Source organism: Pteropus vampyrus, unplaced genomic scaffold (assembly GCF_000151845.1).
Source record: "Pteropus vampyrus isolate Shadow unplaced genomic scaffold, Pvam_2.0 Scaffold122, whole genome shotgun sequence".
NCBI classification, from domain to species: domain Eukaryota; kingdom Metazoa; phylum Chordata; class Mammalia; order Chiroptera; family Pteropodidae; genus Pteropus; species Pteropus vampyrus.
The window spans coordinates 3,718,764-3,733,421 of NW_011888903.1; the positions used below are offsets into that span (position 1 = coordinate 3,718,764).

Sequence of the window (14,658 nt, forward strand, 5' to 3'; positions counted from 1 at the left end):
CATCCACGGTATGAATGGGCCAAACCTGAGAGCTTCTGCTCCGGAGCATGCATTACCTGCGCCTGCTCTCAGCCTTCTACAAGGCTCAGTCTCTTTTCAACACCAGCTGTATAAAATTCTGAGCCATCCTATACAATGACATTCAGGTTATTACAGTTATAATGAAGAGAGTTGCAAACAAACATCTGTTAAAGTTTTCTCAGATTCATTAAAAATTATGCATATTTTCATTTTGCTCTAGGTCAAGACAGAGTACTTTAAAAGAAAGGGCTTCATAATGGTCGATGGCCAAGAATCTCCCATGGTGACCATAGTAGGGGATGGCACCACACTGGACGTGGAAGGGAAGTTGTACCTAGGAGGTCTTCCCTCTGATTACAGGGCCAGGAACATTGGAAATGTAAGCAGCGTTTTCTGTATGGGGCTCATTTTATTGTGGTTATGTTTATTTAATAGAGGAACGTGTTTATTATCTCATTAAATTATCTCATTTAGACCTGGGCTTGACTGCAAGATGCAAACCTCTTAAACCATATCACTAGATTGTATGTTGGGGCTTCCCCTTGAAGCCTGACCAGACTTTTCCACCTGTTAGTAAATGAACATTTCTTTCCACAGCCACTTAGCCCCAGTACAATTCAGGAAAGTCCAGAGAATTTGTATTAGCAGATTATAAAACTCCTCATTCTTGATTTCCACAATATTTAATGAAAGTAATAGAAAACACGTTTATTGTACTGCATTATTAGCAAAGATGCTCAAATAGCAGCTTTAAGTTAGACATTCATATGAAGTGTTATGGCAATTAGATTTAATAACCAAAAGATAATGTTTTACTGTGTTTTGTTGAAGTATAGGAAAAATTCGTCCTTGTCCTTCTCATTGTATTCACCGCCATCCACTCTCACATCATTTGGTTTAGATCACCCACAGCATTCCTGCTTGCATTGGGGAAGTGACAGTGAACGGCAAACGACTGGACACAGACAGCCCAGTGTCTGCGTTTGCAGTAGCCAGGTGCTATGCAGAGGCCCAGGAAGGAACTTTCTTTGAAGGAAGTGGATATGCAGCTCTTGGTATGTATTATCAACAACCTCAAATGAAATCTTTGGGATTCTCCTACACTCTAAGATGATATGAATCCAAGAATTATATGATAGGACAGGACCCACTGGGCAAGGCTACAGCAAGATAACATTTAATTAAGTGTTCCAGTTTATTCTGATTTTTCAACTTCTAATTTACAAGCCTTCTCACTTCTTGTGCCATCCTGATGGCCTGACAAAGACTTCCTTCCCGCCAGAGTCAGGGCAACTCCTGGCAGAGAGCAGTATGCAGGTTTTATCTGTGCCCTCCGCAAACTTATGTAGGGCATGTTCTTGCTGTCCAAGTTAATAAAAGCCTTTGAATTAAAAATCAGAAGCATAAAATATCTAGACCAGCCAGACAAATGCAAGTCAGATTTGATGAAGAAATTAACTCCATTTCGAATGTTGAAAATATTAATTAGAATAGAATAGAGGAATTTAAACTGCTACATTGCCTTCGAATGTAAATTTCTCAAGGCTTAGAAATAGCCCTGCAAATACACTTGACACTCCCCCACCCTTCTGCAATTTTAGATCATTGATTTGCTGACTGGGAGGGAGGGAGGAGAAAAGGTCGCACACTTCTCTCCTTCACTCTGTGCTTCTAAGCTCTAGTAGCACCACCTTCTCTCATTGTTATGGGTGTATTAACAACTGCCTGCTAGTGCTGATATCCCCAATTTATCTCAGCTTAAATCAACTGAATAAAAAATTCATTGAAATAAATCCCCACTTAAAAAAAAACCTAGCATGAACTCTGACTAATGCATTTAGTAAATGATGACATTCTCAGTATGTAGATACTGGGAAAATACAGTGGACTGTTCCCGAATAGACGACTGACGAGGAAGTTACTTCAAATCTCTTTTGCTTTTTATCCCTATGTGGCTCTAGATGAGAGGATGTGCCTGCCTCTGCTCTAGTCTGGCTTAACCCTGCTGATTGTGTATCTTCTTTAAAAGAGGCACTTCGTCTTATAGATGTGTAAGCTAAGGCTCAGGGAGTGGAGATAACTTGCTGGGGGGGATGGGGCTGGATCCGGAGAGAGAGCCTGAATCAGGCCACCTGAATCTCAGTCAGGGGTGAAGGCGCAGAGCCAGCCCAGCCTGAGGCCTCTCAGCCTGAGCCTTCCTGGGCCGGGCAGGGCAGGGCTCACCCCTACCTCGAGGGTCTCCTTGTGTTTTTCAGTCAAAGAAGGCTACAAAGTCCGATCAGATGTCAACATCACACTAGAGTTTCGTACTTCCTCGGAGAATGGCGTCCTCCTGGGGATCAGCAGCGCCAAAGTGGATGCCATTGGGTTAGAGATGGTGAATGGCAAGGTAGGTACTTAATCTCTCCAGGGTTCCCCCTCACTGTGTCAGAGACAGAGCATTTGAGAAGTAGTAGATCCAAATTTTCCAATTATTCACTTTAATCGACTGGAGAATAGGTTCAGTTAATATTTAAAAGTAGATAATCTTAAAAAGCTTTTTAAAAATAACTTTTTATAATTTTGAAATTAAATTTTAAAAAACTGCAACTATAATACAAGATTTTTTTTTGAACCATCTTAATGTAAATTGCCGAACTGATGCCCCATTTTCACTAATACTTGTTAACTTTTTATTTGGAAATATAGATTCATAGGCAGTTGCTATGAAACATACAGAGAGGTCTTCACGCACCTTTTCCCAGGCTCCTCCAGTGTCAGCATCTTGCATAACTAGTATATCAAATCCATGAAATGGACATTGGCACAATCCACTAAGTTTGTTACACTAGTTATACATGTACATGTGTGTGTAGCTTTACCCAATTTTATCACATGTGGAGCTTCATGTAACCACCACAATTAAGACACTTAATTGTACCATTACCACAAGGCTCCCTTGAGCTACCCCTTCTGACTTTTACCCGTGCATCCTAACCCCTGGCAACAACTACTCTGTTCTCCAACTCTTTTATTTCAGGAGTGTTATACAAATGAAATCATGCAGTACGTGTCCTCTTGAGACTGGCTTTCCAACCCAACCTCATTTCCTAGTGGTTCATCTAAGTTTTTGCATTTATCAATAGTTCATTTCTTTTTATTGCGGAGTATTCCATGAGATGGATATACTGCAGTCTAATTTTTTTTAATGCAAAAAATAAAAAAAGATGTAATCTTTTTCTATAACTATTTGCTCTTGCTTTTCAGGCTCCAGACCTCCTTGTGTTGAGAACACAATAAACTCAACAATTAACAATATTTTAAGTATCTTCTGCTTTAAAACTGCCTCCTTCAAAGTTTTTACTCGTTCTCATTTTCCTGCCTCTCTTTTTTGGGTCCATCTGGGTGCATCTTATTTGCAAGATTTGGGGGAAGAGAATAATGCCCTTTTTCTTTTCTGCAGGCTCTCTCCTGATAGCATTTGAAGTATAATATGACTTTCCTGATTTTCAGGTACAGCCTCTGTCTTTTGTACATTGGCCAGTTGTCCTTGGCCAGTTGTAAGGAAATGTCTGAGGTCTCAGCATTGCCTGTGCTGCTCCCGGAGCTTTGGCCAACCTCCTTGCAGATCGGGCTTCCCATCCTAGCTGTCACGGGCACTGCTACCTCTTGATTTTCAGCCACCTTCCCTATCTCCCAGAGGGTCATTTAAGAACTTGGGCATGTCTGCCATGCCACTCACAAGCCATGGGGAGCCAGGGTGGTGGTCTCTCGAGTCCTCTCTCTACCTGACTGCACTTTGCCACCATTTCCACTGCACTGTGGCCAACTCACGTTGTCATGGGACTAGGGTCGTTGACTCTTCCTGAGCTACTGCCTCCTGGAAGGCAAGGAACAAGTCTCTGCTTCTTAGATTCCCCAAACTTCTCTTAGCTTGTTCTAGTATTTTCCTACTTACTCCCAACGGGGTTTTTGGTCCCTAGGAGATCCTAGAATGAGGGTGGTGGGGAGATTATAAGAAAGTCATCTGACCTCTTGCCCTTTACCTCTTCTCCCCCACTTACTTCATCTTCGTGTAGAAACAAAACTGCCTCTACGTCATGTTGCTGCCTCTCTGCACTGTGGCTTAGAGCCAACTTGTTTCCTCATCTGTACTTTAAAAAATTTTGAAAAATCGTGTATCCATTTGAACATTTTTATGTGCCATTTGAAAAATGTTACCAGAAGTGTAATTGCAAAAAATGTAATTTCTGAGTATTATAATTTTACCACTATTATTGGCTTATTATTTATTTTTATTTTGAAACATTTTGAGTGGTTGCCCAAGGGTTTATAATACACATCTTTAATTTGTCACTGTCTACACCTTGAAATAATACCGAGTAGCTTTACATATAGCATAAGAACCTTACAACCATATACTTATAATTCTTCCCTCCCATCTTTTGCAAGTCTTAAGATTTTTTGTGTTGCCACTCGCTGTGGTAGAGCATCTATAGTTTGTCAGAAGGGAGATAATAAATGTTCCTTCATAGCTGCTATCAACTGACACCCTCAGTAAACCCATCAGCTCCTGTTGTCCTGAAAAGGAGGAATTGATTTGAGGACGCAATGCAAAGATAGTGGCTCAGGCTTGTTCCTATGGGAGGTGGGCATTTCCTCTTTCTGAAATTTCAGGGACGTATAGATAGCATCTGAATTCTTTTAAAAGGCTATTTCTCAAACCAATTGTTTTTTTAAAGTTTGCTCTCCTATTTGGCAAAAATGCTGTGATTTTTAAAAAGTTAATTAATTTTTTATGATGACATTAGTTAACAAAATCCAGTAAGTTTCAGTTGTACATTTTAACGGTAAGGCACATATGTATTTACATTGTGTGTTCACCTCCCATAGTTAGATTTCTTTCTGTCACCACATATTTGACCCCCTTTACCCCATCTACCTTCCTCTACCTCCTTCCCCCCTACCCTCTGGTAACCACTAGTCCATGTCCATGAATCTCTGTTTGTTTGTCCTGTTCATTTGTTGCTTTTAGGTTTATATCCCACATATAAGTGATATCATGTGATTTTCAACTTTTTCTGTCTGGCTTATTTTGCTTAGCATGATTATCTCGAGGTCCATCCATGTTGTTGCAAATGGCAGTATTTCATCTCTTCTCATGGCTGAGTAATATTCCATGGTATATATGTACCACAGCTTCTTTAACCAGTCATCTATCGTAGGACATTTCAGTTGCTTCCACGTCCTGGCCACCGTGAATAATGCTGCTATGAACATCAGTGTGAATATATCTTTTCAGATATGACTTTTCAAGTCTTTGGGGTAAATATCCAGTAGAGGGATTGCTGGATCATATAGTAGATCCATTCTTAGATTTTTGAGGAACCTCCATACTGTTTTCTATAGTGGCTGTACCAATTTGCAGTCCCACCAGCAGTGTATGAGGGTTCCTTTTTCTCCACATCCTCTCCAACATTTGTTATTACTTGTCCTGTTGATTATAGCTATTCTAACAGGTGTGAGATCGTATCTCACTGTGGTTTTGATTTGCATTTCCCTAATAGCTAGTGATGTTGAGCATCTTTTCATATATTTGTTGGCCATTTGTATGTCCCCTAGGGAGAAATGTCTGTTCAGGTCCTCTGCCCATTTTTTGATTGGATCATTTGTTTTTTTGTTATCGTCGAATTGTATGAGTTCTTTGTATATTTTGGATATTAGGCCCTTATCGGAGGCGTTGCTTGCAAATATATTTTCCCATTTGGATGGTTGTCTCTTTACCTTGTTGATGGTTTCTTTTGCTGTACAGAATTTTATCCACTCCAAGCACATTATGTAAATGGACTGTGTTCCTTAAATATGAAAAACTTCACCAAGATATTTGCTTGTGTTTGTTGTTTGTTTAGCTCTTGTTTCATGTTAACAATGGTGCTGGTAGGATAACAGCCACATATGAGCCCAAAGCTACCAATACTCTCTGCGATGGAAAATGGCACACACTACAAGCTAACAAAAGCAAACACCGTGTGGTTCTGATTGTCGATGGGAATGCTGTTCGTGCTGAAAGTCCACACACCCAGTCCACCTCGGTGGACACCAACAATCCCATCTATGTTGGCGGCTATCCTGGTATGTATGGACGTCTGTTCTGCTTATTCACTCTTAAGGGGCACTGTCACTGGTGAAAGCCTTAATTCAGGTGTATATAGAATAAGGATTAAGAAAAATATATGATTTGGGTGACAGATCCTTTACCATTGTAGAAAGGCTATTTAAAATACCTAGGAATTCGTAGAAAAGTTAAAATAATCTACATAAGTAACTTAATCATTAGGTAAGACTCAGAACATTGGTTGTGACGTAAAGTAAACTGGATGACTTTACTGAGGCAAATCATCTTAGATGTCTCCCAGAATAGGAAATCATTTTTGGGTGGGTAATCATTTTAGGGGATGAACATGTGTCTAATCTTCTCATATAGATTTTGGGTTAGAATTAATACATTTTCAGATATTTCAAGTAATTGCTACAAATGATGATAAAATAAATATCTCTTTTAAGACTTTTTAAGTCACAACTATGTCTTAAAATTATTATATATTCAAAGCTTTCCTTGACTTATCACTGAAGCCACATTTGTGGAAGAATATTATTCTAATTTTGATATAGAAAACACTCGAGATTATTTTCGTTCCTGTTGTGCTGTCCATGTCATGTAACAAAATTAAGCAAGCCTTTCCCTCTTTCCTAAACAGCTGATGTAAAGCAAAACTGCCTGAGCAGCCAGAGGTCCTTCCGGGGGTGTCTGAGAAAGCTCACTCTGAGTAAGGGCCTGCAGGTGCAATCCTACGACTTCAGCAGAGCTTTTGACCTACAAGGAGTTGTCCCTCATTCCTGTCCTGGGGCCGAGCCCTGAACTTCAAGGGAACTCCGCAGCTGGGAATCCTCGCTTCGATTTTCAAGAGAATTGTTTTTGTGAATTAAAATCTTTCCAGTTCAGATTTCATTTCCAACTCAGGTTAAGTGTTTCCAGAGAGAGATTTTGTGTTTATGTTGAACTAAAACTACATGTACAAAAAATAAATAAATAAAATAACATTAAAAATAAAATGTAAATTAAATTCATTAGTTTTCTTTTTTAGTTTTCTAATGAATCTTTGTTAACATTAAATGTCGTTAATTACTTGACAGTAGTTCATGTTTTGCATTTTGAGCTTTTAGAAAATATCACTGAAGACTATAATAAATTAGAGCAGAAAATGAATACTTTCTTTACCAAAATTTTAGGCTCTGATTTCTACAACAAACAAGCAGTGCTCTTAGTTACATTCCAGCAGAGGGCACCAGCCGTTTGCCACATAAGCCTTTAAACAGGCTCCAAAGAGTCAGAGCGGCCAAGGGGACAATGGAAGAAGATAGATATATCCTTGTTCTGTCAGGACCTAATAGCATTTTGCAGGACAAAAACGGCGGGGAGAGGCGAGGGGGTGGGGGAGGCATTACAACTAGTTAGCTCTTCCTTTATTGTCGATTTCATTTTCACCCCTTGGGATAGTTTTCCTTGATCACCTCCTCTTTCTGGGAGAATGTATGTATTTCAAAAGAAAGAAAAATTTAAAGCCACATGTATATTCTTTTAATCAACTAAGTGGTTTTAAACCCAAATTTCTGAAGTCTCATTTGGTCCCCTTTAATGTATTTTAGTGCCATTCTGTGGCCATGGCTGAGGGGAAAGTGGCTATATGCTTCAGAAAATAATTTTAGTTTTCAAATGCTTACTTAAAGAGAAGACTCTACCTCTCTTAGCAATGACCTGCTTCTCCAGTATGGAAGGTGATAGATTCAATTTCTATGTTTGTGAGATTTTAATTTGATAAATAGGGAAGGTAGGTGTGGTCTTGGTCCCTGTCCCTCTTCTGTGCCTTGCTCATGTTTCTGAATCCTCGTGGTGATCTGCATCTCCTGGCTGATGTCTCTGAAATTTGTAATTCCTTCCCAATTAAATATCCGCATGACAACATTAAGAAAAAGGTAGCAGCCAATAGTGCAAGAGCTGATTGTTCTGCAGTACCTGGCAATTTAAGAGATACAGACCCCTGCAGTCTAAAAGCAGCCACTTCAGAAGCTGGGTTAAGAAAAGGGCGTTTGCATCTCAGCAGGGAAAATACACAAGGGCCAATTCCCCCACCCCCACCCACTGCACCATGGGGGGCCTTTCTGTTAATGTCTCTAGGGAAACCATCTATAGAGAGAGATGACAGCTCAGACATTCTAGACCTTGGTCCACCATGTTGGGTCAGAAAGAGATCCAAACTAGGACAGAGAGCAGACTAGAGTTGCCACAAATTTTGTGTACCTCTCTCCCTCCTTCCTACTGCCCTGCCCACTTTGAGCAAAACGGAGTTTGGGCCTTTCATAGTTTTACCTATTCACAAGGTCTCTCTTAAAAGATCTCTCCAAGGGAACATGTGCTTCTCTCCCCCTTTGGCCTTTCTCAGAGCACAGAGATGTCTTCCCGTGAGGGTAAAGAGCCTGGACTCAGGTCAGATACCCGGCTCTCACCTTCATGCTGAGTCTCATGCTGGTCCTTAACCTCTCTCAGGAAGGCTGACTCAGGCCTTTAGAGTAAGGCTGCCAGACCGGACACGCAGTTAAATTTGAATTTCAGATAACAGCAAACATATTTTTAGTGTAAGTATGTCCTAACTACTGTACAACATCCTATATTTTATATTTGCTAACTATGACAACCCCACTGGAGAGGCCTTCCAAGGACATAAAAAGGTTACGACATCCCTTCCCTCACTGCCAAATGACTCAAAATAAAAACGATTTACAATTTAGAAGACGTGCAACAAAGTCCGTTGAAAATCACATGTGGTAACTTCTTTCTTATTATCGTAGTAAGAACACTTACCGTGAAATCTACCCTCTTAGCAAAATTTTAAGTGCACTATACAGTATTGTTAACTAGAGGCACGATATTAAGGCACAGCAACTGAAACTTTATGCCTCTCGAAAAGCAGCTCCCTGCCTCTCCCTCACCTCCAGGCAACCACCATGCTATTCTCTGTTGCTATGAGTTTGACAGTCTTAGATACCTCACACAAATAGAATCATGCAGTACTTGTCCTGTGACTGGCTTATTTCACTTAGCATAATGTCCCTGTAGGTTCATCCCTGTTGTCACACATGGCAAAATTTTCTTATTTTTTAAGGTTGGGTAATATTCTATTATATACATTTTCTTTATCCACCAATGGCCATTTAGATTGTTTCCATATCTTGGCTATTGTGAATAATGCTGTGATGAACATAGAAGTGCAAATATATCTTCAACATTTTGATTTCAGTTATTTTTTTAATTTTTTGAGGGACCTCCATATTGTTTGCCATAGTGGCTACACCATTTTACGTTCCCACCAACAGTATACAAGGAATTCCCATTTCTCCACATCCTCACCAATTATCTTATTGTTTTGTTAATAGCCATCATAACAAGTGTGAGGTGATATCTCATTGTGGTTCTGATCTGCGTATCCCTGTTGGTAGTGATATTGGGTATCTTTTTATATACCTGTCAGTCATTTGTATGTTTTCTTTGGAAAAATTTCAAGTCTGTTTACCATTTTTAAATCAGGTTATTTGTTTGTTTTGTTTGTTTGTTTTGCTATTGAGTATAAGAGTTCCTTATATAATCTGGATATTAAGCCCTTATGAGATACATCGTTTGCAAATACTTTCTCCCATTCCATAGGTTGCCTTTCCACTCTGTCGTTTCTTTTGCTGTGTAGCACGTGGTAAATTTTTAAATGTCTTTTTATCCATCTTTCCAGTTTTTCTTTCATTTTCTCTGAAGTTGTAACTTGTTAATATTCTCATTTTATCCGGACATACAAGTAGGCTAACTATTCTCAGCTATTCTTATTGGAGCTAAAATTTGTACTGGCCAAGGAAAGGATGCTGGTGTGTTGGCAGTCACGCAAATTCAAAGTAAAAAGAAACAAAACAATCGAAGAAAGCCAGATCCTGATACAATTTCCTTCCCACTAACATTTGTCAACTCCTTGAATGAAGTATTTGCACCCATAAAAAATACTTTGGAGTGTCCAGTACAATTCCATTACGTGGCAGAGGCCCTGAAAACAAAGGCTGCTCTTTTTTTGACCTGGAGATTTAAAGCCCAGTGATGGATTATTCATCACTGATTTTCCAATATCATCTGTCTATACAACCATCTAAAGTGAGGCACTGCAATTAAGATACCATCACTGAATATAAAAACAATCACATATCAACACAGGCTTATGAATTAAGTGCTAGTTTAGTGTCCAAATCAGATCTTGAGATAAAAATAGATATAATTCTCAATTAAAATAGCTGGGGTCAGGAGGAATATGTATTTTCACTTTAGAACCCTATAAATCAATGGCTAAATTGTGGTGCCATTGGTCAGAGAAGGCTTAACTAGGTAGTTGTTACCAGGCTTTGCAGAATGCACAAAAGCAAAGTTTGTGGGATGCAGTTCAATTTACAAAGTGTTTTCACATGCATAGTGGTGTTTGGGTCTGGAGGAGGGGGTGTGGGAGCATGACACATGGGTCTAAGCTACCCAACTAAAAGAAAGAACTGTTAGGAGTAATGTGGGGGTGGGAGGATAATAGAGGGGTAGGTGGAGAGGGAACAGAATGGATGGGGCTTGATCATGGGGAGCCCAAAAGTCAAGCAAATAGGAAAGAGACTGGACATGATGACGTGTAAAGCATCAGAATTTCCGTCAGGGGACAAAACAGTACATCTAAAATCATAAATTGGCCGGAGAGTGCAGTCTGAGTCAGACAGTTGAGCAAAACTTATTAAGAGGTGACCGATAACCAGGGCAGTGATAAGGGACAAAGACTTTTATAGGCTCTGGCAATATGTTAGCTTTAGGCGATAAAGGATTATGAGTCTCAGCAGGGAGTTTAGAGCAATGAGAATTCCATGAATTGGAGATAAACGGAGAAAAACTTTGAGCTTAAGTTTTCAAAGTATTGAATTTGAGGGGCTGGTGAAAACATCTGAAGGGAGATCTCTCAGCTGGTTGGATGCAGAAGAATGGGGGCCAGGTGAGCAGAAGAGCTGGCTAATGGGCAGAGGGCTTAGGCACTGCTGCCTCGAAGGCATGTCAAGATCACTACTGAGTCTTGGCTGAGAAAACATCAAATGGACCTTAGAACTACAATGAAGACAAACTGGCCAACAAACTCTCACAGGGCATTAATGTGTATGTACATTTTTTGAGCACTGCTGGGTTTTGATGAGGATTCTTCCATAAAATAAATGTTCAGTCTCAATCGATTCTCGGTCTTTTGGATTTGCAAATGGTTTCTTTTGCTATATATTTTACTTTCTACAGGTCATAATTTTTAAAAAAGAGGGAATTAGTGGTACAGAGATAGGAAAGTCTCATTAGATTTATTGTGACAGTGCACTTGGTAACAATGACACTCCTTTCTTCACCAGCAGCGGAAACTCTTTAATGGCTGATTATGTTTTTAAAATCTCAAGTTAGCCTGTCTGTTTCCTCCCTAACCATAATAAAGACCCTCTCCACACTGTTACCTGCTTCTGTCTCTTGCTTGGAACTGTGACTGAAGACGGTTTTGCCTTGTGTCCCACTCGGGACCCCTCACAACTAGACTTTGTTGTTTTCATATCAGCCTCAGAGTCACTTGTTCCTAATGGCACAGTATCTCTAGCACAGTTCCAAATGTCTAGGGAAAAAAAGGCAACAGCCAGAGTACAAAGCATCAGGTCATTTTCTTAGCTTGGACTGCACTTAAAAACAAAGCAAACGTGGACACATCTCCTAGCATCCTGTGATGACGGGTTTCTCCAAAGTGTATTTTAAAGTCTTAACATTTGTCAGACTAATACTTCATATAATTTTCAAAGTTTCAAAAATATCAGAAATATCAAAGTGTGTATAGTTCATGTCTCTATTTTACTACGTGCAGTTACAATTTTAGTTTCCAATCTTTTTGATGTCTTCCTGGACAGCCCCATGCAGCATTGACAGCTCCGGTTAGGGACCTGTCATTGTTCTTAATGGCTCTTAGTTACTCTCAGTTTTCCCCTCAGATCATAAATGTTCTTCAACGATCCTCTAGCTGTTTCATAGCTGCTTGCAGGTCTATATTGTGTTGGATATGTCAAGCATTTCTCTCAGAGCCAACATAATTAGGACCTGTGGGAGATTGTTAGTAATTGTTGAATTGAGTATTAATCAATTTTTTTCCTAAAAATACCTCAGCAGTATAGTTCTTCCTATAAATTTCAAAAGTTCTTTGCAAATGTAATTCCTCTGAGCCATCTAATAAGCATCAAACAAATAGCAGAACAAGTCCCTTTTGCAAGGTATTCCCTAAAGAAATTCTAGAGGCTTAACAGTTTCATAATAAGGAGTGTACATTTCAGCTTGATATATTCTGAAATGTCAAAACTATCAGGATTTTTTTCACAGGTGACAAAGACATAGCTCATGTTCTTTTCAAACTCAGTGTCCAGCAGTGGGACCTATAGCAGATGTCTAAAGCAAGGATTTGGATCAGAACATAATGGAAATCATTTTTTTTTCCTCTGAGTAACACAATTTAGAAATGATATTTTCTTCTCAAAGTAGATGTAGCATATAATACTTATAAAGTATTAAAACAAACTCTAGTGTGAATTTTGAAGAATTGTGGTCTCTACATAATTAGAGGAATTTCATAGTTACAAAAGAGTAAAGTTTATGGCAGTTTGTTTTTAGAGAGAACCATCATAAGCATCAAGCATTTCATAAATAATTTAAATTTAGTTCAAAATCCAAAAATGACTCTGTTATGAATAAAATACAGCAAAAGCTGTGACAAAAACTGAAGCATGCTGAGTTATGTCCCCATCGGGTGGTCAGAGGGGCACAATTAGGAAAAGAATATCAGTAGACTGAACATGTGGAGCTTGTAAGGAATAAAAACACGAGAGGCTAGATCTGAGCTCTGCAACCAGACTAGAAAGATAAGCAGGATTCAGATGTAAATAGGTCAATGAGTCTGATTAATACTATGTGGTTTAAATGTAATTCTGTACACCTGAAGTGTGATTAAATTGAACATGGGGTTTAAGAAGAAATATGAGTAAGACAGACAAAGGTAAAAGTTGAAAATGCCCTGGCACACTGAACTCATTACGTTTGGCTGGAAAAATAATGTTCAAACTTGGAAGCTTGTGGAAAGCTTCCGATCTGGGTGAGATCAGAAGTGAACTGCATAAAGCCCTACTTAGCAGACTAACCTAAAAAGGAACACTCTTCCTTTTTCATTAAGTATTATATTGGAATTGAGTAAAAGGGGAAGGAGGGAATGGAAGAGAGAAATCCTAAACTAATAAAGCGACTAGGCAAATCAATGAATTATGGCTGACTCTTATAGCAATTCCCAAAGTCAAGTAGAAAGGTGTGTGTATGTCTAATTGATATAGCAACAGAAAATGGGATAGAACTTACAAGCTGAATATAACCTAATTGATGTCTTACTAAAACAGAAAACATCAACAAATCTTCAGAGGCTTATAACAGGATCCAGAGTCTACAATATGTAATGTTCACAGTGTCCAGGTACAATTCACAATCTCTCAATATACATGCTATCAGGAAAATAGGACCAATTCTCAAGGGTTGGGGGGAACATTCAACAAATGCCAGTCTCAAGATGGAATTATCAGCAAAGACCTTAAAGCAGCTATTATATCTATGCTTCATAAGGTCAGAGAAAACACATTTAAAATGAATGAAATGATATAAATTCTCATCAGAGAAATTTAAAACAGAAGAAAAGAACCAATTGAAAATTATTCAACTAAAAAACACAAACCGAAGGGAAAAAGAAATCAGCAGATGGACTCAATATCTGTAAGATAAAACCCACCCTCTTGGAGTTCCATGCCCCTGCAGCCTGAGGACCATCTCAAACTCCTTACTCCCTGAACCCTCTGTCCCAGCTCTTTGCTGTCCATGAATATGTCTTGGCTCATTCCTACTTCATTACTCGTGCTCATTCTACTTTTCCAGCTATAATTTATTCTTCTCATCTCTCTGCATGTGAGATTCTAAATTTCCCCTCCTGTGTGAATTCTTCCCAGCCCACTTCTACTAACAGACATCTCTTTCACGTTTGAATTGTTTCATCACATACACCTGGCAATTAATCATGGTTTACCTTAGGGTATCTCTTGCATTGCAAAGAGCTCCCTATCAATTCATTGTTATTTTTCTTTTAACTGTCTTTTCCCCAATCTTAATCAGTGCTTCTTAATTAACAATAGATTCTATATATACGATTGCAAAAATTTGACTCTTTCTTTGAGGAATCATTAGTTCTGGCACAGCGCCTATTGTGTTGTGTTTCCACCATTCCTGTAATCAAACACATGGCTGAAAAAATAGAACACTTCCTAACTCATTCTATGAGAGCAGCATTAACATCAAAGACAGACAAAATCTAATATCAAATATCTAATATCAAAGACAAAGACACTAGAAAAAAAAAAAACTATAGACCAATAACCTGTGAAAATAAAGGAAACTTCATTTAAAATGGACTCAGGAAAGCCTGAAGGAGGCATATTTCATAC

At 39.0% G+C, this 14,658-nt stretch overlaps 1 protein-coding gene across 1 annotated transcript in view; it reads left to right on the forward strand.

Moving 5' to 3' along the window:
• LAMA1 (laminin subunit alpha 1) overlaps window positions 1–7,124 on the forward strand; it is a 154,614-nt gene extending 147,490 nt beyond the window's left edge. Inside the window, 5 exon segments of the mRNA XM_023534189.1 lie at window positions 242–400; window positions 923–1,076; window positions 2,277–2,410; window positions 5,910–6,132; window positions 6,759–7,124. Coding sequence (XP_023389957.1) covers window positions 242–400; window positions 923–1,076; window positions 2,277–2,410; window positions 5,910–6,132; window positions 6,759–6,919 — 831 coding nt within the window. The 3' untranslated portion in view covers window positions 6,920–7,124.
• Window positions 7,125–14,658: the final 7,534 nt, after the last annotated feature.